The sequence below is a fragment of the Anthonomus grandis genome, chromosome 18, assembly GCF_022605725.1.
Source record: "Anthonomus grandis grandis chromosome 18, icAntGran1.3, whole genome shotgun sequence".
Lineage (NCBI taxonomy): Eukaryota > Metazoa > Arthropoda > Insecta > Coleoptera > Curculionidae > Anthonomus > Anthonomus grandis.
Genome location: NC_065563.1, coordinates 8,283,718 through 8,310,915, shown reverse-complemented (window position 1 = coordinate 8,310,915; position 27,198 = coordinate 8,283,718). Strand labels below are relative to the sequence as shown.

The 27,198-nt window shown below is 34.3% G+C and overlaps 2 protein-coding genes across 3 annotated transcripts in view; both read right to left on the bottom strand.

Moving 5' to 3' along the window:
• The window catches only part of LOC126746868 (double-stranded RNA-specific editase Adar), a 65,337-nt gene extending 49,925 nt beyond the window's left edge, over positions 1-15,412 (bottom strand). The window contains exons 1-4 of one of the 2 annotated variants that reach the window (XM_050455261.1): positions 15,246-15,325; positions 15,106-15,179; positions 3,394-3,419; positions 2,797-2,883 (exon numbers count right to left, since the gene is read on the bottom strand). In XM_050455261.1, coding sequence (XP_050311218.1) covers positions 2,797-2,883; positions 3,394-3,396 — 90 coding nt within the window. In that variant the 5' untranslated portion in view covers positions 3,397-3,419; positions 15,106-15,179; positions 15,246-15,325. Of the gene's footprint in view, positions 1-2,796; positions 2,884-3,393; positions 3,420-15,105; positions 15,180-15,245 lie in introns of both variants that reach the window. The other variant, XM_050455260.1, reaches the window with a different exon arrangement.
• A 6,792-nt stretch (positions 15,413-22,204) lies between these two features.
• LOC126746873 (aldo-keto reductase family 1 member B1-like) lies at positions 22,205-23,835 on the bottom strand. The gene is made up of 6 exons (XM_050455267.1): positions 23,648-23,835; positions 23,088-23,372; positions 22,841-23,035; positions 22,579-22,778; positions 22,371-22,526; positions 22,205-22,319 (listed from the first exon to the last, which is right to left on the bottom strand). The coding sequence occupies exons 1-6, from the start codon at positions 23,720-23,722 to the stop codon at positions 22,274-22,276; spliced, it is 957 nt and encodes a 318-aa protein (XP_050311224.1). The 5' UTR covers positions 23,723-23,835; the 3' UTR covers positions 22,205-22,273.
• Between the last annotated feature and the right edge of the window lie 3,363 nt (positions 23,836-27,198).

Here is a 27,198-nt window from a genome sequence, read left to right as displayed (position 1 = left end):
GTTCGTTCATCAACAAAAGCACATAAGTTTATCCAAAAATTGGAATCTCTACCGGCCAACAGATTTACCTGTTCAGTATAACTCATATGACTGTGACATCATTACCGGATCTCCCAAGGTTTTAGCATACCATCAATCTGGAGAAAGTAACAATTACAGAATTCAGATTAAAAAACAATTGACTGATTTATTTTACACTACAACTTCAAATTTCCGTACCTTTGCTTATGATAAAAATATAGTAGAGAAAGGTACAGCAGGCTTTAAAGGAAACATTATCATAAAGGAAAACAACCAACTACCTCACCTAAGCGGAAAATCTCTGATGACATCATTACAATTTCTACAGTGTGTATCAGTTAATTATTGGGATGAGGATATGGCCGGTTTCTGTCATATTGGCGCAGCTAAGTGTTCCAATATTTTTGAAGAGATGATCTTGTGTATGAAATGCTATCATTGGTACCACCACAACTGCATAGGTCTTCAACAAAAGCCCAAACAACTTATCTGTTCAACATGCCAGGATTAATAAATATAATTAGTTAGTTTTAATACTCGCATAACGAATAAAATACATGTTATACCAGGAAATGTTAATATATTATAAATTACGTACCAGAAAGTTTATATTGCATTTATTTTACTTCTTCAAATTTTCTAATGCCCAACAACAAAAATTAAAAATCATGATTAAATAGTCCCTTCCCCAGAAGCAAGTTTTATAGTTTAGGTAGCTAATGAAAATTGTCAAAGATAAACCATTCCCTGGTGGCGTGCAACTCCTATTATGATATTCTGGTAGAGAGCATTTATACATATTATAACAGATACCAAGTTTGAATAGTTTCCGACTGTAGGTTACTTTAGTAGCACGTTTATAGTAATAATTGTCAAGAACAAACTACCCCTTAGAGAGGTGCTACTTCAATTATTTTTTGGTACCAGGCTGTCATACATATACTGATTTCAGATATTAAGTTTGAACAGTTTCTGTCGGTAAATAGCTTTGGTAGCACGTTTTTATTAGAAACTGACAAACACAAACTACCCCTTAGAGGGGTGCTATTTCGATTATTTTTTGGTAGCAAGCACTTATATGTATAGTAACATCAGCTATCGATTTTGAATAGTTTCCGGCGGTAAATAGTTTTGGTAGCACATTTTTATTAGAAATTGACAAGAACAAACTACCCCTTAGAAGGGTGCTATTTTGATTATTTTCTGGTATTTATTTATTTATTTATTCATGCCAAAAAGTATAAAGCTTTTACACAAGTCAGTCAAAAATATAACTCCAAATAAAAGTATTAAACTGTAAAATTCGTTTTACCTAAGAACAAAAATAAAACACATATAAGCCTAAAAAGTAATGCTTAAAAACACTTAACACTAAAAGTCAAGAGACCCAGCCTATGCAATAGCACTGAAATTTGAGCTCAGGAATCCCTCAAATGAATAAAAAGCATTGGTGACTAAAAAATGTTTTACCTTTGTCTTATAAGCATTAAGAGGCAAATCCTTAACGGAGACCGGCAGGACATTAAAGAACTTAATTCCATAATAAGACACGCCATTACGGGTACGCTAGAGTCTCCTAAATGGTGCCACCAAGGAGCCACTATTTCTGGTGTCATGACTGTGAGTGCTAGCATGAGTCGCAAACCTGGGTAGGTTTTTCCTAATGAATACAAGGCACAGAAGTATGAAGGCGCTTGGTAAGGTGAGAACTCTCAGAAGCCTGAAGTGGACCCTATAACAATCCCTGTATCCAATCTGCGCAATCACTCGCAGACATCAACGTTGCAATGCAAAAATCCTGGGCATATGTGCTGAATGACCCCAATTTAGTAAGTTATACGTCATTAGAGAGTGAAAATATCCAAAGTAAGCTGTCCTGAGAATACCTGAGGAGACAGACCCAGACAAATTGCGAATCAGGAAAGTACACCTTGATAATTTGGTTGACAATTCATCTATGTGACCTTGCCACGTCAAACCACTATCCAATCTAACACCCAGAAAATCCACAGACACACCTAAAGATTGTTGCTGGGAATCAACGTCCCGAAGGGAAAAATTTATATTTTGAGTTTTGGACTTATTTAAGCACAATCTATTGGAAACGGCCCAAGCACTAATATGTATAGTAACATCATTTATCAATTTCGCATAGTTTTTGATGATAAATAGCTTTGGTAGCACATTTTGATTTTTGGTCAGCAAATTATTTTTACCCTTAAATTTGGTGTCTCTTGGACCTTGGATGACAAAATTGCCTCTAACTCAAAAATTTTCCAGACACAAGAAACGTTCATATATTAAATCATGCGAAAATACTTTTTTGTATGTATTGCTTTTAAAAATATTGTAATCACAAAAATAGTTATTATAGCAAAAAAAAAATGCCCCAACCAAAAATTTCCTTACTATCCAAATCCTTTCAAAGTGACGTTTCTAACCTTACATTACTCATCAGAAATCCACTAATTTGTCGTGAAAATATTTATTGAAGAGTTAAAGGGAAGTCTTTTCTCCACAAAAAAAATGCTAATCCTCTGATTTCAGGAGTGATGCATTTCGGCAAGTGTTCTTGCCATCATCAGACTTGGGTTACTTAACACATACACAAATTCTAAACAATAACTTATGCTTAGAATTAGTTATATTCATCTTAATAATATATTTGTTGATGGCATAATAATTATATACATTTAGTGTTAAGATATAATTTATTTTGTAATTTTGTTAGAATGGAGACATCCCATAAATAAATAAATACGAAATGGTGCTTACCTGTCTAAAATTGATTCCACTCTGTTGTGGTTGCTGGGGAGTTCGGGCCGGCTGCTGGGGCTGATGCTTCTGTTGTGTGCCAGACAGCTATACGAGCAGGGTTAATGTTCTCATTAAATATTAAACCCCTTAAAAGGTCCGAGGCACCCATATAGGTGCATCTTTATCTGAGATAGGTAGAGACATCCAAAGTTTCAATAAAAACATGGTCAATCCATGAAAATTTGTTGTCTCTAACCACATCATACAGTTAAAGATATCAGTTCCCCTTTTCATATCTTGACCCAAGTTTGTTTTGCAATACTAGTATAGTTAAGGGATAACAAACTCTGTTTGATTTCCCTTAATTAAGCCAGTATTAAAATATATGCGCTGTTTCTTAAGATTGTAGTTCTGGATAACACAATCTTAAGAAAACAGCAGGAAAAAATGCTGTCAAGATACACAAGTTGCCCATAAAGAAATCAACTGAAATTATATGAAACCCCAATAGGATTATTTTGTTAACTTAATCAGAGTAAATTCTATTGGATTTTCATATAATAAAGTGAACTTCTTCAGAACTCTACAAATAGGTGCCTATATATGTGCGACTACCATGGCTCTGTATGGCTCCAGTGCACCTAAATGTTAAAAACAATGTTAATGCTTTTTTTTGCCAAGGCCACCCACTTCATTTTTTAATAATTGCTTGCCTGCCTTACTGAAAATCAACCTTTGAACTTTTTGAATTCCCCATTTACTTCCAAAAGGTTGATTTTTCAAGGCTGGATCCTCATCTTCTGACACTGAACTCCTCTTGCTAGACTCTAAGGCTAATTTTTGCATGACCAAGTACTTTGTCCAGAAAATTGGTTTAATCAAGTAAAAAAGATGAGAATCCCCTTTCGACTTAACTTTTTATGCTGGCCAATGAGAATTAAACCAATTAATGGCTGAAAAAATCTAGGGATCATTTTATACTCAAAAAACGTTCATTAGGTTTACTCGACTAACTACTTTGCTACTCTTCCACTCCCTCTTAAATATTTTTAGGTTATGTTATCCTTTTTGAGGTTTCACAGTCAAAAATTGAGATAAGGTATTAATTGAGCATCTTTAAAATGATAAATCTTAATGGTACAAAAATTAGCGTCCCTCCAATAGATGTAGAAGTGAAGTATAGCGGGTTAAGGACAGAAATCAAACCTCAAGATTTGAAATTAGCCGACGTTTCGACGTTTATTTACGTCTTTTTCAAGGCTGAAAAAGATACAATTGGTACAAAATGGTGAAAGCAATAGTTAATTTTAACTTTTATGCTTTGTTCTCCGTTTTATTTGTGTTTTTGTTTGGTGGTTACTTAACTATTATATTAATAACTATTGCTTTCACCATTTTGTACCAATTGTATCTTTTTCAGCCTTGAAAAAGACGTAAATAAACGTCGAAACGTCGGCTAATTTCAAATCTTGAGGTTTGATTTCTGTCCTTAACCCGCTATACTTCACTTCTAGATAAATCTTAATTTTTATGAGTAAATAGAGGTTCCACCCTGATACAAAAAAAAAAAAAAAAAACGTTCATGTAAAATAAGTTGGTAATAGGTAAAATAAGTTGAAAAAAATGTAGTATTTTTAGATTGTTTTCTGTTATGACATTTTATAGTAAAAAAATAGACAGTTATAAATTGAGTACCATATAAATAGAAAACCTGGACTTTTATAAGTTAAATTTTCCGTTCCAGCTTCATAAGATTAGTATCAATAGCTTCATTCACAACGGAGGTACCAAATATTTTATATTTGGATCAAATGACATCATGAGGACCATTTTTTCCAGTGTAAACGGCAGCACACTAAAATTTGAAAAGCAAATTTGATGCTTCCCAAACAGGGTAGATTAAATTTAGTTTTTTTCGGTGTAAACACCTAGGACCTATTTTGAAGTACCAAAATGACAAGTTTGACATTTCATTGAATGTTAGCTTACAAGGTTTTTATTTTTGTACACGAAAATAAAGAAAATACAGAGGACAAGCTTAAGCCTTGAAAAGCTGATTTCTTTGGTAATGAAGAATCTATGAAAGCCTATCGGCACATCAGAAGATTATACAGGAAGCATCTAGAGGAAACCAAAAGAATTGCTTATCAGACTTTTATTTCCAACTCACCAAACAAAGTAAAGTGGAAAAAAAAGTAAAGTAAAACAAAGTAAAGTGGAAACTAATTAATTTTGAGTCTAATAATAGTTGTAACAACAGTGGTTTAATTTGTATTGATCCTCAAACCTTTAACAACTTCTTTGCCACCATTGCTCACAATATCATTAAAAAAATTCCAGATCCAAATATCCACTTCTCTACACTTCCTATGCCTTCATGCCCCAATTCTTTTTTTCTTAGTCCCATATTACTCCAAGTGAGGTTAATGAAGCAATAAACAGTTTAAAACATTCTAGGGCAGTTGACGTTTACCAATAAAACAGTGCTATAATAAGACACACCAAGGACATTCTAGTTGTACCATTGACCTTAATTTTCAACTTGTTTTGAACAAGGGCTTTTTCCAGAAAATCTAAGGTTAGCAGGGTCATACTGATCTTCAAAAGGGGTGATAAAGAGGAGGTGGATTCTGACGAGGATGTTTCTCTCTCAGTACTTTGTGGCAAGACCAAATTTGTTTCAAATGTTAGGAAAGCCCAAAGGGAGATTATAACACCAGCCAAATCAATTTCATGGATTAACAATGCTGCTCTTAACGATTTTCCTAATTTTTTAAACCCAGTCGAACCTCCAAATAATATTTCTCCTTTGAATCTATTTAAACTATTTTTTAATAATGATGTTTTACATCTCTTGCATCTCTATACTAATAATTATTGCAGCCAAAATAACCGTCCTGCAGATATAAACGTTGATGAAATACAGTGCTTCATTGGTATTTTGATGATTAGTGGCTATACATTAGAGCACGAAAACAATTTATGTATTGGGAGACTGCTCGAATTAATTGTTTCCGCAATGTCTCGTGATAGATTTACATATATAATGAAAAACATTCATTGCTGCTACAATAACGATCTCAATAAAATTGATAAAATTTCTAAAATGAAGCATCTCTTCAATGCTTTAAATCAGCGTTTTATGTTATTTTCTCCGAATGAAGGAAATTACTGTATTAATGAGGCTATGGTCCCCTATTATGGGCGTCATCCAACCAAGCAGTTTATACGCGGAAAACCTATTCGCTGGGGCTACAAATTTTGGGTGGGATCAACCAGACTAGGTTATGTAGCATGGTTTGAACCACATCAGGGTTTATTTATTCAGCAGCCTGCTCAATCTTATAAAGACTTGGCCCTGGTGTAATTTTACGATTTGCTATATACATCAAAAGTAAACTTAAATTTTCATTTTTACTTTAATAATTTTTTTACGAGCCTTCCATTATTAGACGTACTCACTCAGAGAGGTGTAAAAGCTACATGTACTATTAGAGAAAATAGGCTTGGTTTATGTCCTATACCATCATCAAAGATTTTAAAAAAGTCTAAAAGGGGCAAATTTGAAAGCTCCTATGATATGTCTAATGCTTCCAAAATATATGTATGTATTTGGAATGACAATAATGTTGTATCGATAGCTAGTAATGCATGTTCCTCTGAGCCTGTTTGGCAAGTAAAACGGTATTCTCAGAAAGAAAAAAAGATAATATTAGTCGATCAACCAGATTTGATCACAAGCTATAATGCAAAAATGGGCGGAGTTGATCGGTCTGATCAAAACATCGGACTAGGGTCAATGTACCAGTTCGTCGACCAGTGCTAGTTCGCGTCCACTTTTGGCTTTAATCTAAAATAAATATTAAATAATTCACTATTTTTTATCTAAAACAGCAAAGTTGCTGCATATAACCCTTGAAGAGAACATAAACCGGAAAATTTTTGGTGGGGATGTAAACCGTCTAGCATTTAAAAATCATTTAAACAGTCACTGTTGAGAGTTCATTGAGTCAAGTCACGTGTATGTAAAATTTGCTAGTGTTGCAGACACAGAAAATAGTAAGTAATTTCTTTTCTAATTGTGAAACTTGTTAGAAAATAATTGATTATTATAGTAGATTTATTTTTTCATGCAACAATGCGACTTTTTGTTTTCAGTTATTAGTAAAATATAAAATAATGTGTTTATTTTTAAGTTTGCGACCACCATTTTTTATTTAAATATTGTAAAAAAGTTAAATATATATTTGTTAAATTTAGTGGTCGAAAATCTGGATTAAATAGATCTAATTCGCGACCACCATGTTTTTCTTATGGGAAATTTTGGTCACGAATTCAGATAATTTTTTAAGTAAATAAGTTATGATCTTTATTTTTACGACCACAGAGATTTAGGTAACAACTTGATCTCACTAACATTTAGGATTTTTTTTTTCAGTGGCACCCAGAAAAAGCATAAAGCAATCAGTAGCAAAGAATAGTTTAAAAAATATAATAAAAAAGGTTTCAAAAATGAAAAAAAACTATAGCAGCGAAGATTTGCTAAAAGCACTTTCTGCTATAAGAAATAAAACGATGAAAATAAGGGAGGCCAGCCGATTTTATAAAATTCCAAACACTTCTTGATAGACTTGCCGGAAGAAGCTCCGAATCTCTTAAAAAACCTGGCCCACCTCTATTATTAACCGAAGAAGGAGAAAAAAAGATTAAGGACTGGGTGATAACATTGCAAAATGTGGATTTCCAATCTCAAAATAATTATTGATGCATACTGTAGCGAGAATTGCAGCTGATCAAACAAAGCAATATTTAATCAAAGTAAGTTGCCTGGAGAAACATGGTACAAAGGATTTTTAAGAAGAAATCCAGAGATATCATTTAGACAAGCTGAAAATATTACTAAAGCATGAGCTCTTGTAACCAAAGAGAGCATTCGAAAATGGTTCAGAGAATTACATAAATATCTTTTGGAAATGAATTACTTAGATATTCTTAAAGACTCAACCAGGATATTTAATGGAGACGAGTCCGGTTTTTCACTCTGCCCCAAGAGTGGAAAAATTTTAGGGCCAAAAGGATAAAAGAATTTATATATCGTAAATAAAGGCAACGAAAAAGAAAATATTACTGTGCTGATAACATTTAATCTTAGAACATTGAAAGGCTAGAATTAGTAAACAATAACTTTGTTTGAGTCCAACATGTGCACAGGGGCAAGAGGGGTGTTTTGTTTACAAACATATTTGCCTATTCTCTGTTGTCAAGTCGACGCAAATTTCCAACGGAGGAAATTTTTAGCTATATTTTAACAACCATTATAACGTTAATTTAACTTATTTGTGTTGTATTTTATAGGAAAATTTAAAATAAAAAGTATAAATACTACAATTAACCTATTTTAAGAATAAATATAGTATCCTTAAACCAAAAAAAAACAAAATTATTAACATTATTATCCCTAAAACTGCTTCTAAAAAATTTGAAGCGACAACACCGAAGCTTAAGCGCCTGAGCCATACGCGTAGTGTCATCTGTCAAACAGCTTTTTGTTTATTTTCGGGATTCGTGTATTTTCTTTAATTTTCGGTTTCAAAAGGAAAAAGGCCAGATTTTAGTGTTTTTTTAAATTACTAGGATGGGAAAAACTTGTGTCGTTTGTGCCGCATTATGATAAAAAGGTGATTCAAGCCGATCTTTTCACAAGTAAGTACCGATACTTTCATAACATCACATCATGGGGTAACCATCATCATAAACGTAGAATAGGGGATAGAACCTAATAAAAACTTGAATGTGAAAGTGTGCGTAAAATATCAAAATATTTATATTTTTAAATCTAAATATTTTTTTGAACATATTCATCTATCAATAGGCTATAAAAAATATAAAACTAGAATTTTGTCCCTGGTTTTATTACAGGATTTTATATATTTTTTTTGTTGTTTTGGCAGAAAGAAGGCATACCTAATACCCATGTACCTATCTATGTATAGTTATGTTTTTTTAATATAGACATTAGGTAGATAGATGAAATTATTAATTTTTTATTGCCTTTAAAGAATTTTGAAATTTATTTAGATATTGATATCTATGTATAAAGTTAATTTTGTCTTTCCCTAAAATTTGGTCGATAATTTTTTTTTGTTTTATCATATTGCAACTTACAATAATATATATAGTAATTGGCACCACATATTAATTCATTACTGTAATTTTTTTTGCTTTTTGAATAAATATCAAATACTTATCATAGATTGCCTTATGCCCAAAGGGAACAATGGATTTCACTAATGGAAATCAACACAATTAAACAGAACATATTTGTTTGTTCAGATCACATCCTTAGAAGTGATTTCTTATATAAGGAAGATAATATTATCAGTAGCCAGACTTTATTAAAAAAATCAGCTCTACCTCAAAGGTAATTTTTTTTTAAATATATTTTTCTAGTATAAAAAAATTGTCAAAAAAAGGATTAGTGTTACTCATATAAGCTTTATTTATACCTAATACTTATTAAATTAGGTATGTATGTAAAACTATTTTTTTACTAGGATTTCTGATGCACTGGTTAAAAATACAGCAGCCAATAATTCAGTTAATTTACCAAGTGATTTACCCTTCAAAGCTGCAGGGGTAGCTTTCCTGAAGAGTGCAAAAACTTCTTTAGCTTCCAAAATGGTATATAGTACAAACAGTGAAGCTAATATAGACAAGTATGGATAATTAAAATAGATTAATATTCTTGATACACCAAATTTTGTATAATTACAGATCTGATCATTCATCATCAACAATAACTGCATCTGAGATTAATAGTTCTACAGTAACCGTGGGGTCTAGGTCAACAATTACTATTTCTCATCCAAGCCGTTTTTGTTTAACTGCTACACATTCCCTGACTCTGCCAAGGAAAAGGTAAAAATACACTCAAAATAGACTACTAGTTTTATGCCATGTATCATCCTATTCTATATATATCTTATTTAAAAGTGATATAGTATTTTATTGTGTTATATTTGTTTAATTAAATGCAATTAATCAAATGTCTGATATTACAAAGATTCTTTATAATAACATACATTTTATTGATCAATTGGATTATCATAATACATTTTTTTAATTTTTTCTTTTTAATTTTGGCAATACTATATTTTTATGTATATTATTCTAGGGTAAAATCAAAATGATATCCTGAGGACCTAAGCACTGATGATTCTACCGTTTCAAAAGCTAAATCACTTGTTACCAAATTATGGAAAAAAAAATAAAGAACAAAAAATTAAAATTCGAAGATTGCAATAAACAAATTTGCCCCAAAGAAATTGAATTAGATGTCTCAAGTCATTATTAAAATACTTAAGAAATATTAACATGATTTTCGAAAAAGCCCAACATACTAATATTTTATTTGACTTGTAAAAGTGCTTGTTTGTATATTATTACTAATAAACTAATCTAATCTATTGTACATAGTCTTTATTCTTAGGTAAGCTTTGTTTTTTAGTATAAATTAATATGATATAATATTTGGTATTAGGTATTATATAGGTCACTGTTAAATGTCTTAAAACCATTGTACAGGCTAAATACTCATAATAAAAATCTTATAACCTACAAAAAACCTGCAACTCCTTCACAATTTGAACATCCTTGTAGTTTTAACTCTTTCCGCTGAATCAATACCGTCCCTTTGAAAAAGTCAGCACCATAGAAGTATATATTATGTTATATAAAGTAAGTGATGTAAAACTGAGTTTTGTCCAATATAATAATAACAATAAAATTTTGCAAAATGTTAATAATTTGTGTCTTAAAACTTGATTTATTAAGAAATCTATAATATTAATAAAATATTTAATTTCCATAAAAATGCTTTGACAAAAATGGTGCCTTTTATTAGGACCTTCCTCTAACGAAGGCCGTTAAAAAAAACACATAAATAGCTCATAAATGGTAATATTACTTATACTCAAACTCTATAATAATTAATAAAAATTTATCAGGTAAATATTTGTTGACGACGTCACTGGTAGAGAGTGCTTGTATCAGTGGCAACAACAATGCGATCGAGCGGCGTTGCGATGCCATTACCGTTTTCTCGTTTTTTCGTACTTTATTTTCATTTATTTAAAGTTAATATTGACTTCGATATAGAGTATTTTATCAAATTTATTTTAAAAAAATGCTTGATATTTTATTAAAGGGGAGCAGTAGTATTGTTTTGAGCCTTCGGAAACAACTGAAAATTTTTATGATATTATAAAGTGATTTTTGCCATTTCTCTATAAGCATTTGGCATCATTGCATCAGAGATGTTGCAAGCAAACAAACCTGTCCATAGTTCCACGGCATGCTACTTCTAGCCTTTCAATGTTCTAAGCATTTAATGCTTGTGGTAAAATTGCTCCTCCTGTAGTCTTATTTCCATATATACGACCGCCCAAAGCAGTGGTGGAAAGCATGCCCCCAGGTTGGGTTTTGGGAAAAAGCGATAAAGGATGGATGACGTCCGATGTGTTCTTTGAATATATAGTAAATGATTTCAATAAATGGCTAATTGAAACCAATATTCAAAGACCCATCCTTCTTTTTGTGGATGGTCACCTATCACATATGTCTTTACCATTGAGTGATTGGTGTGATGAGAATAAAATAATATTATATGCCCTTCCGCCCAATACGACCCATATTTTACAGCCAGCAGATGTCAGTTTATTTAAACCATTGAAAACTGACTGGAAAAAAACCATTCAAGACTGGCAAAGTAGGCCCGAAAATATAAATTCCGTTATTACAAAAACCAATTTTTGCAGTGTTTTTAATGAAGTCATTTCAAAACCAGAAGTTTATGTAGACATTATTAAAAATGGATTTCGGAAGTGTGGCCTTTTCCCCTTTGACCCCGATGCAGTAGACTACACAAAGTGCGTAAAAAATATTTTAGAAAATGTCACCAAAAAAACGGTAAACCGAAGGTCTTCTGACCACATTAACCAGCGAGACATAAGATCAACAAAAAAAGTATTGCAAAAAATAAGGCTGGAACTTGAATCATATGGAGTAAATGTGGAAGTAATTTTAAATGAAGTAGCAGCGCTTGAAAATAATATCGTTTCACCAGAAAAATGGAAGAGACTAACTAATGAATATCAAGATAATGCTGAACCAACTACTTCAGCCATCACTTCTCAGTGGCCAACAGAAGCTAACTTTTTGCCTGAAATCCTCAATAAAGAGCAAGAGCCCTCCAGAGATACTCTTGACCCATTGGTTCCTTCAATTAATGATTTATCATCAAGGGATCTAGCTACTTTAGCATATCACTTCTAATAATAATTGGCCATTAGACTTTTTGCCGATTGAAATTCAAATGAGAGAAACTTGAATCTTTGGATTCTTCAATAATTAATATATCATTGGTAGATAATTTGAAACCTGCTGACCAGCCATCAACGTCCAAACACCTTATAACTCCATCTGAACAAAACAGCACTCTAAATACATCACTATTAAGTATTCCTGATGTAAGCCTTCCAAGTTGTTTTAACGATACATTCATTAATGAAATCCAAACCGATGTTGGCGAGTTACCCAGTACTGCAGAAGTGAAAACTAAATCCATTAAAGTTTTAATGCCACTGACTAGCGAGAGAACATCTAATCAAAAAGTACAATTTCTGATAATGTGGATTGTGTTTTTGATAAACATCTTAAATATCCAGAACCCATAAAAAGAAGCAAAAATATGAATAGAAATAAGGTTGAAACCCCTAATGCCATATCTTCAAGTAAATGGAGAGAATATTATAAAAAGAAAAATTGCAAAACTAATAAAAAACAACAGGAAGTAACCAGACAAAAAGAAAAAACAAGAAAAACCAAAGAGAATATACCAGAACACACTTCCAAAATTCCCTGTTCATTATGTGCAAATGAACTTAACAGTGATACGGAAGACGAAGATATGAAAAACATTGGCTTTGATTTTTGCAACAAATGGTACCATAAAAAATGCACTGAATTTTTTGATATCCCTTAGATTATAAATGTGATCAGTGCTAAAGTGGTTACCTTAATATATATTTTTATTTTAAAATAAGCACCTATTATAGGTATAATGATTTTTGTTCCTTTTTGTTTTTAAATAAGAATTTTACATTTTGTTTCATTACTTACGTAGGTACGGTACCAGTAGTTAGAGAATTAATTTTATTTATTTTTATTGTTTGTTTTTTATTTTGTATTATTATTACTGTTAGTTGTCGGTAGATCTCATTTTTGTTAAAATATAGGTACCTTTTTTAATTCAAAAATTAAATTTTATTTTGTCTTGAGTTTTTTTCCCTCTTTCCATGTAGGAATATTCACTATAAAAAGGTGGTTGCAAACTAACCTAAAAATGGTCGCGAATTGTGAGGGGTGGTCGCAAACTAGCAAAATGGCACTTTTTCTATATTTTTAAGAATATTTTATATCACATCAAAACAGAAAATAAAATGGCTGATAATATCTATTCTCAAATTTTCCGGCTTTAAGAAAATATAAGTCTTATTAAGATATTCAAATTTGTTAAGTTTCTATAAGGTTTTGAAATTGAAATTTCAGTTAACTGGTCGCGAACTAGCACATTGACCCTATATAGAATCTCAATCTGAGGAAAGAAATGGTACTTTCCTCTCTTTTATCACTGTATTGATATGGCTGTACAAAATGCATGGCAAATTCACCGACTCCAAGGGGGGAAAATGGATCAACTTACATTCCGAAGAGCAATTGCCACTAATTTCCTGGAAACATATAAGAGACCTTTAAAAAGGGGACACCCAAGATTATTAAATAATGCCCATGCCTACTCGCAATATGATGGAATTGACCATCTAATTATATATCAAGAGAAGCAAACAAAATGTGGCAATTGTCACAAGAAAGTGCAGTATAGATTCCATAAATGTGGCATCCCAAGGATTGCTTTAAGGAGTACCTTACTGTATAACATAAATACATACTATAGAGTATTTTATCTTCATAAATGATTTAAAAAGTTTCAGTTGTATTATTAGTACCCCATATTACTAGTGAGCTTTTAAAAGGACCCAAGTTTTTTGAAAAAAATTCTGGTTTAAAAAAATTGGATAAAATAAAAATGATTTAATTTGATTAGTAAGAACTATAATGAACCATTTTTGACAAAAATTTGAATTTTTTCATTCCAAAAATTAATTCCATAATGTCTAAGTTAATATGGTGTAATGTTATGGGGTAACTCTTCTCACTCAATAACATGTAACTTGTTTTTATTTTTTTACCTATATTTATGTTTTTATTTGTATTTCATTTTAAATTTGTGTACTGACTTATAGGTATGTAATTTTTTTTTTTAATCTCTCAATTATTATTGAACTGTATTTTTTTGCATACACTGCTTTTATTGGTTTAATTTTGTGACTTGTGTAAGACTGTAATGTTACTCGCATCAATAAACTACTACTACTACTACTACTACTAAAGAAATTATTATAAGTTTATTTTTACTATCTTTAAACAATAACACTTTTAAAGATTTAGAGGTTATGTTCTATAATTCTTTGTCTAAACTCACTTCAACTGACATTTTGATCCTAGAGTTAATTCTAGACTAATTTAACCCTCAAAATCAATCCTTGTAAACAAGGCTGTACTAAATAAAAATAGTCTATTATTTGATCCATGGACCTAATAGATCCACGACTTGTAAACAGACTAATGTGTATACCAAATATTTAATACCTGAATAAAAATGATGTCATAATTCTATGTTTTCAGTGTAAATGGCAGCACACTAAAATTTAATATGCAAATTTAATGCTTCCCAAACAGGATAGATTAAATTAATTTTTGTTCAGTATCAACACCTAGGACCTATTTTGTATAAGTACTATATTATGTATAAATACTATCTAAGTACCAAAATGACAAGTTCAACATTTTATTAAAAATTAAAAAGAAATTAATAAGTTTATTTTTAATATTTTAAACAACAATAACACTTTTAAAGATTTAGAGATAATTCCCTTCAAATGAAATTTTGATCCTAGAGATAATCCTGGACTAAATAAAAATAGTCTCTCATTTGATCCATGGACCTAATAGGTAGTTCCCCGCATTGTAAACGTAGCTAATATAAATGATGTGAAAAAGGTACAAACATAACCTAAAACACTATATAGGATGTAGGTAGCAAAGAAGACTTAACTATATCCACCTTCCCACAATATTTTGATGCCATCAAAGTGTGGAACAAAATAAATATTAATAACAATCGTAATAACGTAAACCAAATATTACCTGTCCTCCAGAAACGAAATTATTAGTCACCACAGGTCTCCGCTGGCCCACATTGGAGCTTTGCTGAGGAGTGCCTAAGCGGTAGTAAATCGATAAAATAAAAAACCGCGGAAAATGACGAATTAAAGCGAAAATCTTACCGAAATTCTGCCTCCTAGTGTTGTACGACATATTGCCGAAGGGTTTTAGGTATTGCTCTTAAGGAAATTTGGAGAATTTGAAGGCGGCGTCACTAACAAACTGCGCACGAGAACGACCCCAAAGAAAATGGCCGACTTCGGCGTAGAATCGACTAGAAATGAAAAAGAAACCGGAAATACGTTGCGCGCATGTCAAACAACTGTCATCTGCCAAGAAAATTTGTGCGGGGTTGCCACAAGGGGCGGGTTGCATGTTTACAGTTAAGGTGCATTCATAATCAACCCGCGAGCCAAGTTCGACGTCGAGTGTAAATTCAATTGAAAATTAGTATGCCACAATAGATTTATAAATTTAAGGTCTGAACATGCACCGTAGTTATTTTTTCGATGGTTCACCGATTTTGATTTTTATTATTATTTTGTTAATATATTTGTCGGGTTGCGTGTGCTTGTATTTTTATTGTATTTCCACGTAATAAAAAAATTTAATTTCATAATCAGCAGGCAGAATTTAAGATTGAGTTTTTGTTCCAATGTATGTATCCAATAGGATATAGGTCCCTTATACCAAAAGAAAAACTGTAGGGCTTCTGTTGCAGGGTTTTTGCATACTACCAGTGCCGGATTTACAAATATTCCGCCTTACACCCTGTGTAAAATGTCGCCTTAAATGAAAAATTATGGAAAAAAATAGAAAGAAAATTACGAAAAAAAAATCCGTTCCACGCCCTATTTTAACTCCAAAAAAGTCACTAAAAATACCATTATTTGTAGTACAGATCAAGGCTTAGCTGAGTCAAAACGGTCTTAGAATACTATAATATACCTAAGTTTAAAATCGAGATCTGAAGTAATCATTATATTTTGTTTAAATTTGATACCTATTAGTAATTTTAAGACTGTTTATTTTTTACTTTTTGGGTTGACAATCCATTTAACATGGGATATGTGGAAGGGAATCTGCGTGACCATTTTGCTTGCTCCGGTTTATTCGGGAAATATATAATAAAAAACTAGAGGGATTTGTTATTTATTTGTAATTAAAACTACACTTTACATTATTTTTCGCCTGGATTTAACAGCAGTAAATTAGTTTATAATCCTATTAATATCTAAACTGTTGGTTAATTCAGATTCTACTGTTAAAATTGTCAGACCATTCAACCACTCTTGTTCCATAGTTGATCTTAGGTAGTAACGTTTTTAAACGTTTAAGGGTAGAAAATGAGCGTTCTGCTGAACAAACTGTGATCGCCATAGTGACGTAAATACGTAAGGCAATATCAACATTGCGGAAAACTACCTCCAAATTGTTATTCCGAATGTGTGAAAGCATTTTAGGCAACGAATATTTTTCACTTTTTGCTTCTTCTTTTATTAGCTCCGCAAAATGCAAGCATTCCATTGAGAATAAGTCTTCCAGGTTATCCCTATAACATTGCTGTAGATAGATATGAAAGAAAAAACAAATTTTTTTAAAAACAATTTTGTATGCTTCACACCGTTTTTTTAGTTCCTAAGCAAGTCTGTACAGAATAGGAAAATATGTTTCAATTTTTAAGTGATCTCTTGTTGTCAAAACCGTGTCGCCCTCTCTTTTTTCATCTGGAAAAACTTTGCGTTTTCGATTTCTTTTAAGATCATCATCATATTTTTCCTCCATAATGTTTTTGGCTTTATCAAGGTAAGTCTCGAACATGTTGGTATTTCGCAAGGACTTAACAAAATTTATTAGGGACAGAAACAGTTGAGTTACGTCACCTGTATTAATAACCTGTAAAATGAACGCTTTGACGTTCTAATACGGATTACCAAAAAAAAGCCATGAAAACATTTTCAAAACGGTTTAAGCGACGTTTAATTCCAGCCGCCTCTGAACGATCCGTTAGTTTCTCGGCAGTGGCTTCTTCAATTGCTGTCAAAGCCTTTAGGTAATCGCTCCAATTTTCTTGCAAACTAATCAGAGCATCATGCCGAGCGGACCACCTTGTTACATCTATCCGTTTAGGTACTTTAGCTCCAGGTTTTAAATTGGTAAATAATATTTCCCAGCGACGAGTAGATGCCGAGAAAAAGGTATTGCCGAGAAAGAGATTCTGCAAGTATCAAAAATTTCAATGCTTCCCTAGTACATTCTGCCCAGCAGACACCAACCAAATTCAAAGACGTAACCCGCTTGTGGATTACGTCTCAATTACGTCTCAATTTTGCTCACTTCAGCATACATGCTGTTTTGTGTATGGGCTTTTCCACACACGGTATTCTGGGTTGTGATTTTTTTCTTCAATAAAACACCAATTTTTCGGTAAATAAGTGTAATTAGAAGAATGAAATAAAGCACTGCACTAACCGTAAAATTCTGTTAATTGTTGTATAAAATATACAAATAAAAATTTTAGAAAGTAAAATTCTGATTCTAACCGAATCTTGTGTTATATACTGTTTTAATGACCTGTTGGCCTGAAGTTAAAAGTGTGAATGTATATAAAAATATGGATGGAGTGGAGAATGTGGCTGTGAAAAATGCTTACATAATGAAACGTTGCATTTTTAATTATAGGAGGATCTTTGTACTATTTGTCGGCTTTAGTAAGGAAATTGAATAAGCGGTTTTAAGAATCTTCAAAGAAGTAAGGGCCGATTATCCCCATTTCAGACACGGCGCACCAAAGTGTCACTTTTTCACTATGTAGAGGCTTCTCGTGTATCTCTCTCGGATTATCAGCGGCCCAATACCGAAATTTTTGCTTGTTTACCCAGCTAGACAAGTAAAAATGTGCCTCGTCACTAAAAAAAACTGCGCCCTGAGGTAAATTTTAAAGCATAATTTCACATGCAGCACGTCGATTGTTCCAATCACGTTCTGATAATTCCTGTGCCAGCACCATCTTGTATGGATGAAAACGAAGATCCTTGTGAAGAATTCTTCGCACAGTGCGGTCAGATAAGCGAGGGGCAGCTGCGTGTCTCCATGCAGAACGTCTAGGTGACCGTAAAAATGAGCGTCTCACAGTCTCGATGTTTTCGGGTGTCCGAGCTGTCCGTGGCCGTCCACCTCCTTTTTTGATAACAGATCCAGTTCCTCTGAAGTTCTTGACCCACAACACAATTGATTTTCGGTCCGGGACTCCTTCATTTCGCGGAATTTGGAACCTTGAAACATGTTTAAACAAAACTGTTTCCCATATGGCTCTTAGTGGCGGTACCCCCACTATTTTGCGACGCCGCACGGCATTACGAGGGAAGGTTAAAAATAGGGAGACAGTTATGCCGTACCCAGTATAAAAGTTTTCTCAAAAACAATAGACGAGCACATACTGAAACTAGAAAAAGTCTTTTAGGTAGAACTAAGGGAAGCAAATCTAACCCTTGAGTCGAGCAAGTGTCACTTCCCGCAAAAAGAAGTGAATATCTTGGGGTACACAGTTTCAACAGAAGAGCTAAAAGCAGACAAATCTAAAATCAAAGCCGTTAAATAATTCCTAAGACCAAAGAAGATAAAAGACATCCAAAGCGTAGGACTGTGCAACTTCTATAGAAAATTCATAAAAAACTTCGCCATGATAGCAAGACCAGCGGCCCAAAATATTCTTTTCTCCATTATCGACGCTTTAACTCTTCCTTCACCTTATGCAGTTCACTTTGTTGTTGCGGAGCTAGATCGGCTTCAACGTAAATCTTTTTATCAGATGCAAATTCCCTTCGAGATCTTCATATGGTCTGGACATCCCGTAGGCTGGATAGGGTGGACCTAAGAGTCTTGTGCCCTTTACGATTAGGTTTGCCTATTTTAAGGATAGAAATGAGATTGTTTTACCCATAACCTGTGTCAGTAGATCGGTTACTTGTGCTTCTGGAGGCGTCTCAGCAGAAATATTCATATTTAAAAGCATACCATTTTTGACCAATTATTGCCATTCCAACATCTCATGCATTATGATGGTGTTAGTTAAGGTTTTAGAACTTAGTTAGAAAAGTAAAAGTTAGAAAGTATTCTAACATAGATATTATCTATTCTCACTAAGAAGAGGTAAATCCAAAAAATAAGGATGGTCTACATCCAAATTAAAACACCAAAAAACAGATCATGAATCATGAAATTTGTTTAAGAAGGATTATTAATCTAAAACTGAAAGAGAAAAATCCTGGGACGATGTTCCTTCTAAAGGACACTGATGGTAGTACCTGCCAAATGTCTGAGAATGCTGATTCCAGCCCGCACTTTCTCCTTATTATGTTTAATAACATTGTATTTCTTTCTACAAGCTGCTGAAGTAGCCGCATATTTTACGAAGTAGGAAGATAATACCTTAGTATTTATTCCTGCCTCCTTTAAAGTATTTTTAATTCTTCTATTTATGGTTTGCGTTGTAGCTGTAAGGTACGGTTTTTTGTCTTAAGCAAATGGAATTCATATTCTATACTTCTTAAGTTCTTTGAATATAAAAACATAAGGCTGGTGCGACGCATATATATTAGGTCTCGCCGTAGTTTTGATATAGTCCGATATAAATACTTGAATTTTAGGTGTAATAAAATGAATGTTTTGGACTCTAATTTTGGGTAACGTCTGTAGTCTTTGGGCGGAAACTAGTGCAATTAGGGTGGCTAGTTTCTGTATTAGAATATTTAGTCAAGTTTTCATGTTCCTCCAGATTCTCTAGGAAATTTAAAACTAGCTCTGGGTTCTAAGTGAAATTATACTATCTTTTTAGGGACGAATACGTGAGATTTCCTTTAGGAATATTTTAATTTGTGGTTGATTGCCTATACTGTCAATACAAATCAGAGAAATAGCACTTCTATACGAGTTAAACGATCAGTAGCAAATGTTTTTGGAACCTAAACCTAAAATCCATTGAAGGAATTCAACTACGTTATTTATTTCCAACTGAAACACTGGTAATTGTAATTCCCACCAAACCTTAAGGGCTACTTCATACCGCTTTACTGTAGATGATTAAAGAGATTCCATCAAATGCGTCAAAATGCTGCACACTGGTAAGCGATACCATTCTTAGAAATGCCTTATTGACAAGTGTTCTACCATGAGGTAAGTGTCCAGTGGGTAAATAAAGAATTTATTAGAACCTTTTTAGAATTGATGAATAAAACTTCGCTCACTAAAAGGCTTTTAATTAAAGGGTCCCATGGTTGTGTTTCTCATTTTGGTTGTTTTTCTTCTTTGTCTAAATCTACCTTATTTACTGTTCTTAGAAAGAAAGGAAACTTCCCACCAACCTATCAGAGTATTTTAAACTATCAGAGTATAGTATAATATTATAATGACCTTGAATTATGTTGTTTTTTGTCCTTATTATGTTGGTTTTCCACCATGAAAATTTTTTATTATATTAATTAGCTTAATTTTAATTTTTTTGTTCATTTAGAATTTCTGTTAGGATTTTAAATCTTTTTTCCAGACGAAGAGCTAGGGTCATATTATCACTAAAAACAAACCCTAAAAATGTACACTCGGTTGAGTGTGAATTCACTATAAAGCCTAGTGATTTTATATTTCTAGGTGTAATTGTAAATTTTACATTGTGATAACTTTCTAGTTTCATTATAATGAGCATTGTAAAAACAAATTGTGCATTGAGAGCCCAAAAGGTGAGCGGGTAAATTGAAACAATTGATTTTTATACATAAATCTTAGGTATTTTCTGTGATTAGAGTGGATTGGTAAAGCATAATAAGCATTCTTTCTATCACCCTATTATTTGACATCTCCTGTAAGAGAGAGTCTAACTTCCTGATTTCCTTATCAGATAATATTCTATTTTTTAGCATACTGTTCAGTCCTTGCAAACAATAGAATGTAAACAAATAAAATTAAAAACAATAATAATAAATAGAGGGTTTTTTGACGTGGTATCAAACCCTAGGGCGTATATCTGATACCAATTCTAAACCTTTTATCCCCTGATGATGAACATCACTGTATCCGAAACATGTCGGGAATTTTTAAATAACTGAATGTTTAATAAATAAGTGGATTTTCATTTTATCTGAACTCATTTAGTTTATCTGTAACCTTGTTCATACTTGTCTTCTTCCAAGGATGTAATTAACTCTGATAGCTCCTTTTTCTTACCTGTCAGGTTGGTAAATTTCTCACTCGGTTTATTGGCGTTTGTCTTTGTATATTGTAAATAATGAAATTTTTTTCTGAAAGAGAAACTTTGAAATTTGATAAATTTAAGCGCGGTATCATTAACAAACCGCAACAAAATGGCTGATTTAACGTATTGCAGCAATTTTACCGTTCGTTAAGTGCGAATTAAAACACTCGATGCCCATAAATAGACAACAGATTTATTTGACACATACGTACTATAAACACGATTACTTTATTTACTACCACTACAAATATTTATTTACACTGTATTTATTCAATACTATTTATTCTCCTTTTATACTCGCGGACCATGGTCCCGAAAGATTCGCTAACCTTCTACGCGTCTCCACAGATGTCGTGCGATGTGCCCGCTTGCGTCATCCGGAATGACAAAGAACAGCTGATATTTGCGACGTTATCAATAGCGTTACAGTATGAAAGATGGAACCGGAAATTCGTTATGCGCATGTTATCTATCATGGGTGCAAGCTTGCCACACGAGAGGTTTACACTTTACACACACAAAGCAGTGACGTCACTACTTGGGAAGACTCTGTATTAAAATTTAATATGTTACGTCGTTGACAGTTGTTTTAGGGTATTTCAAATAATACTACATATTTATAAATAAACAAACGTGCGGCGTTGCCAATATCGTTACAGTATGAAAGAGGAAACAGGAAATACCTCAGGCGCATGTTATCTGGTCACAAACAATACAAGGTTGCCACACGAGGTTTATACTTAAAGCAGTGATGTCACGTGGGACTCCTGTATTAAAATCTAAACGGTTGTGTCGTTGACCGTTCTTTAAGGGTGTTTCAAATAATAATACATATTTAAAAATAAACAAATTTCAATAATCAATCAGTGTATAAAATATTGTTAGATTTCATATGATATTTAATCAATATTCATCGTTTTCAAATGGATGGTTCGGATGTCCGGCACCCCTTAAAATAAATTAGTTAAATAAATGTTTAAATGAGTAATAACCGACTTACTCGGAATGTTGACAGACCCTGCCGTTGCAATCAAAAGAGTCCATAACCGCCACGTCACTGGGTTCCAGGACAAAATCAAAAATGTTCAAATTTTCGATGATCCTCGACTTGGTTACGGATTTCGGGATCGGTACCACGCCCAATTGATGTAAATACCTTTAAGTCATGCTTATCCAATAAAACCGATTAATACGATTGTTTAAATTACCTTAAAATAACTTGAGCAGGACTCTTTTTATATTTTTCAGCTAAAGCCAAAATTTTCGGTTCTTGCACCAAAATCGGATCACCGGGCTTCGCCCAGGGCCTGTCTGGGGATCCCAACGGACTGTAAGCAGTTATAACGATATCTTTTGATTTACAGAAGGCTGTCAACTTCTTCTGGTTGAGGTATGGATGGCATTCCACCTATAGAAGCAGTAAAAACCACTTTAAAGTGATTCAATACGAGAAGTCTCAAGAATAATTACTTGGTTAGTTACGGGTTTAACAGAAGCAACTTCTAAAACCCTTTCCAACTGCCTTTTGTTAAAATTAGAAACGCCAATAGACTTGGCAAGGCCTTTTCTATGGATTTCTTCGAAGGCCTTCCATGTGTCAACGTAGTCTATATCGCTGTAAAGGGTTTTCCCATCTGGACCTTTAGGAGTATATTCTTCACCTTGCTAAAGATTTTAATACAATAAAAAAAATTCCGCGTGAACCTATTTAACTTACCTTGAAGGCAGTAGGCCAATGAATAAGGTACAAGTCCAAATAGTCAAGTCCCAGAAATCCCAAACTCTTTTTAATAGTCGGTTCAACTAAGTCAGGTCTCATTAAGTTACACCATAGTTTACTGGTGACAAATAGGTCTTCTCTTTTAACAACACCTTCGTCGATTTTCGCCTTAATACCGGCACCAACTTCTTCTTCGTTTAAATAATATAAGGCGCAATCTAAGTGACGGTAACCTGCGTCAATGGCATCTTTTACCGCCTGAGTAACTTCACCTGGTTTAGACTAAAAATATTTTTACACAACACTATAGAAAGATAAAATAGTTTCCGAGAGCTTCTGTCACCAATGAGACAATTTCGGCTTCACTATCCGCGACCTTGCCAGTCCTCTGTCTTGTCTAAGGTGCAAACGGAAGTGCGCGCTAATGGCGGGGGATTTAAATGTCGCATGTGGCGCCAACTTTGAATTGAAATTAATTGAAAAACGTGCGATGCTCTCGGAAACTTATACTAATGAGGGGTATTAAGCGTTATGTGGAAAAAACCAGTATAATTTACCTTCCAGGTTCCAAGACCGATGGCTGGCATGAGTTTTCCATTGTTCAAGACCACGTTCGGGACTTTCGGGACCATATTGCTGTAAGTTTAGCCTAAAAAGTAACGAAACTATAGAGTTATGTTAAACGTGCTCCAGAGCGAGATAAAATACTAATTTATGTAATAATCATGTGCGGTGGGTATTGAATTAATTTCGATGTTTTTCTTTTTAAATTTGAAGGTCAAACTTAAAATAGATACTTGAGCGGCCTATTCGAAGAACAGTGGCGTGCTCGGGTATTAATTATTGTTATTACGATTGGAATTTAAATACGGGCATGAGTGTACGCAAATACGAGTGTTTTATTTAAAGTTTTTCAAGCTTATGTTATCTTTTTCATGCTATACTTCAACAGACTTATCATTGTTTATTTAAATTGCTTTAATTATAAAATACGGTTAATATTAATGAGTTTATCAGTTTTTTTTTTACAAAAGTATTAAGTCATGTTTTAATAATTAAGTAAGATGATAAGAAACTAAAACAGTGGCGGTACACGAATTACTAAAAATATTTAAAAAGCAATGAAATTAAGTCGATATAATTGAGAAGTACGGCCCTGTAATTGTTGTCCATTATTGACAAGTAGTGTCCAATAGATCGCCATTTTAAATGCAGGGTTAGAGGCATTCCACAGGACCGTAGTAAGAGTAATTTTTAGACGTAATTTTAATGAGTCCCTAATTTGTACCACTATGCAATAAGGGTATTTTCTTTTTTCAGGCTATGGCTTTCGCTGGCAGCAGTAAATATCCTATGGACTTAAAATTGGTCGATATGACTGAAAAAGAGTTCTACGACGAATTAGAAATGATAGATAAGGTTCCAAGTGATCAGGAATCAATTATTTCAGAAGAGTCCGACAATGAAAATGATTTCTGTGAAATACAGCCTAATGATGTTATGATCAGTAGTGATGATGACTCCAGCGATGATGACGTCCCACTTTCAAGGTATTTACAAAAATCAAATAATCAACCACCTAAAGTTTCATGGTCTAATCAAAATTTACATCTAATAAACCCGGCCCAGCCGTAGTGAGACTGAGAATCAAGGTTTACGTCTTGAGTTTTTTTTTTTTTTTTTTTTTTGGGGTCGGTGGAGAAATTCTTTACGAACACTGGTTACGCGGCGCCGCCCCCAGTAGTGTGGGACTCAGTGTCGAGTCTGGTTCGTCCTATACCCACTAAAACTCCACCGCTGGGTGGTGCCTTGTGGCTCCCTACACTGCGATCTGCCAAGAAGCAGTCCTATTGTGTCCCATATGTTTAGTCCCACGGGTTCAATTCTGTAGCTTCAAGGAAGTCCAGGATTGTGCCCAGTGGTAGATTTCTTATACCCTCTGGTGAGGCTTTCTCTTCCCCCAGGAATGTTGCCCTGGTTTGATTAAATGCTTCACAGAAGCACAGTATGTGAAGAGTTGTTTCGTCCTCCTCATTGCATCCCCTACATACCGAGGTAACTGATTTCCCTAGCGTATGCAGGTGTTTCCTGCTGGGCGCATGGCCTGTAAATAGCCCCGCGACCCTTCGCAGTTGTTGTCTAGAGAGGCCCAGTATGTTCTCACCCTTCTTGAAGGGTGGGCTGCCATTAAGTTGTTTGGATTGGCAGTTGGATTCCATCTTTGGCAGCTGTTCCCAGTAGGATTTGTTCTGGTTTGTTAGCCAGTTGCCGATTTCCCTCTTCCAGGTCTTATCGTTGACACAACATGTTGGTTCAGGGCCTACCAGGCTGTTGCTGGCTCCCTGAGTTGCAAGTTGGATAGCCCTTCTTGCAGCCTTATTGTTGCCCATATTCTCTGCTAGGATTATCTCTGGCCTATTTTGCGCTTCGGCGAGGTTCCTGAGATCCTCCCAGCAGCTTTGCACAGTCCTTGACTTAGTCTCGAACTGTTGTGGTGCAAGTGTTGCAGCCTGGTCTCCTATGAAAATTGCGAAGGTTTTGCCTCTTGGCAGCCCTTCTCTCATCAGTTGGACACAGGTTTGTATTCCTATTATGCTTGCCTGTAAATTTGTTGTTTCGAGGCCCAGGTTTAGCATAAGTTGTCTGCCCTGTTGTTCGTCCTCCACCATGCCCACAGCTACCCCGATCTTGGATCGTTTGGTTGCCGTGTGCCATACTGAGTAACCTCTTTGCCTGAGCCTGTCCGCTTCTGCGTCCAGTGGTCCCCTTTTCTCTTTGATGACAAAAGGTTTGTCTAGGTATGTGACCTTGGTTCTGTCTGTTCTTAGGGCCAGGCGCCCAAGGTCCTGTATCTTGTCAAATAAGGCATTGTGCCCATCTTTCGATAGGATTGTTGCGCCATTTGACAGCAGTCTTTTCGCCCCCGATATAGCTTCAGCCCGTACCACTAAGTGTAGCGGGCTTAGTCCTATCAGGTTCTCTAGGGCAGCAGTCGGCGTTGTTGACATCGCTCCTGTTATGCCCAGACATGCTATTCGTTGTGTTTTGTTGAGTATCTGTATTACAGTCCTCTTTTCTGCCGCATGCCACCATATAGGTACTGCGTATGTAATGATGGGTCTAACCATTGTCGTGTACATCCAATGTACCATTTTTGGTGACAGTCCCCATGATCTGCCGAACATTCTCTTACAGTACATAAGAGTTTTCGTGGCTTTATTTGTAGCCTGGATTACATGCTTCTTGAAGCTGAGTTTTTTATCCAGGGTTATACCTAGATATTTGACCTCGTCTTCAAGTCGCAGATTTTCTCCATAAGATTTTATGTTTCCTATGGGCTCTAGTTTCCTTCTTTTGGTAAAGGAAACCAGAGTAGTTTTTGTGGGATTTACCCTTAGTTGTTCTTCCTCACACCAGTGCTCGACAGTAGTCAGGGCTCTTTGCATTTTTTCGAATACATGACCCTGACTACCCCCTCATGTAAGGATGACTATATCGTCAGCATATCCTATAGCGAGGATAAGCTGCCTCTCCAGTCGTGTCAGCAAGCTGTCCGATACAAGGTTCCACAGCAGCGGTGACAGTACGCCCCCTTGCGGTGTTCCCCTGCACACTTTGGCCTTAACCGTTGTGCTGCTACTTTCCTATGATTTAGCATTTGGGTTATCCAGCCGCCAATCATGGGATGTATTCCTCGTGCTGCTATTGCACGGTTGATTGAGTCATATGATGTATTGTCAAATGCTCCCTCAATGTCTAAGAAAGCTCCTAGGGCGATCTCTTTGTTGTTCAGAGATTGTTCGACCCTCTGGGTTATCTCGTGAATCGCTGATTCGCAAGATTTACCTGTTTGGTAGGCATACTGGTGTCGATGTAGAGGGTTGACCCATAATACATTGTCCCTGATATGCCTTTCTATGAGCTTTTCCTCTGTTTTTAGGAGGAATGATGTAAGGCAGATTGGTCGGAAGGATTTAGGTTTCGCATAGGAGTCGCGTCCCGTCTTTGGTAGAAATACTACCTTTGCTTCCCTCCAACTCTCTGGTATATGCGCCGTGGCTAGACTTGCCCGCATTATTTTACATAGTGCAGGCAGCAGCAGTTCGCT

Excerpts from the sequence above, each read along its gene's own strand:
- LOC126746873 (XM_050455267.1), bottom strand. The coding sequence starts at position 23,722 with ATGGTCCCGAAAGTCCCGAACGTGGTCTTGAACAATGGAAAACTCATG. Across the intron at positions 23,036-23,087 it reads ATTGGCCTACTGCCTTCAAG|CAAGGTGAAGAATATACTCC; the intron begins GTAAGTTAAATA and ends TAAAATCTTTAG. Across the intron at positions 22,779-22,840 it reads TTAAACCCGTAACTAACCAA|GTGGAATGCCATCCATACCT; the intron begins GTAATTATTCTT and ends CTGCTTCTATAG.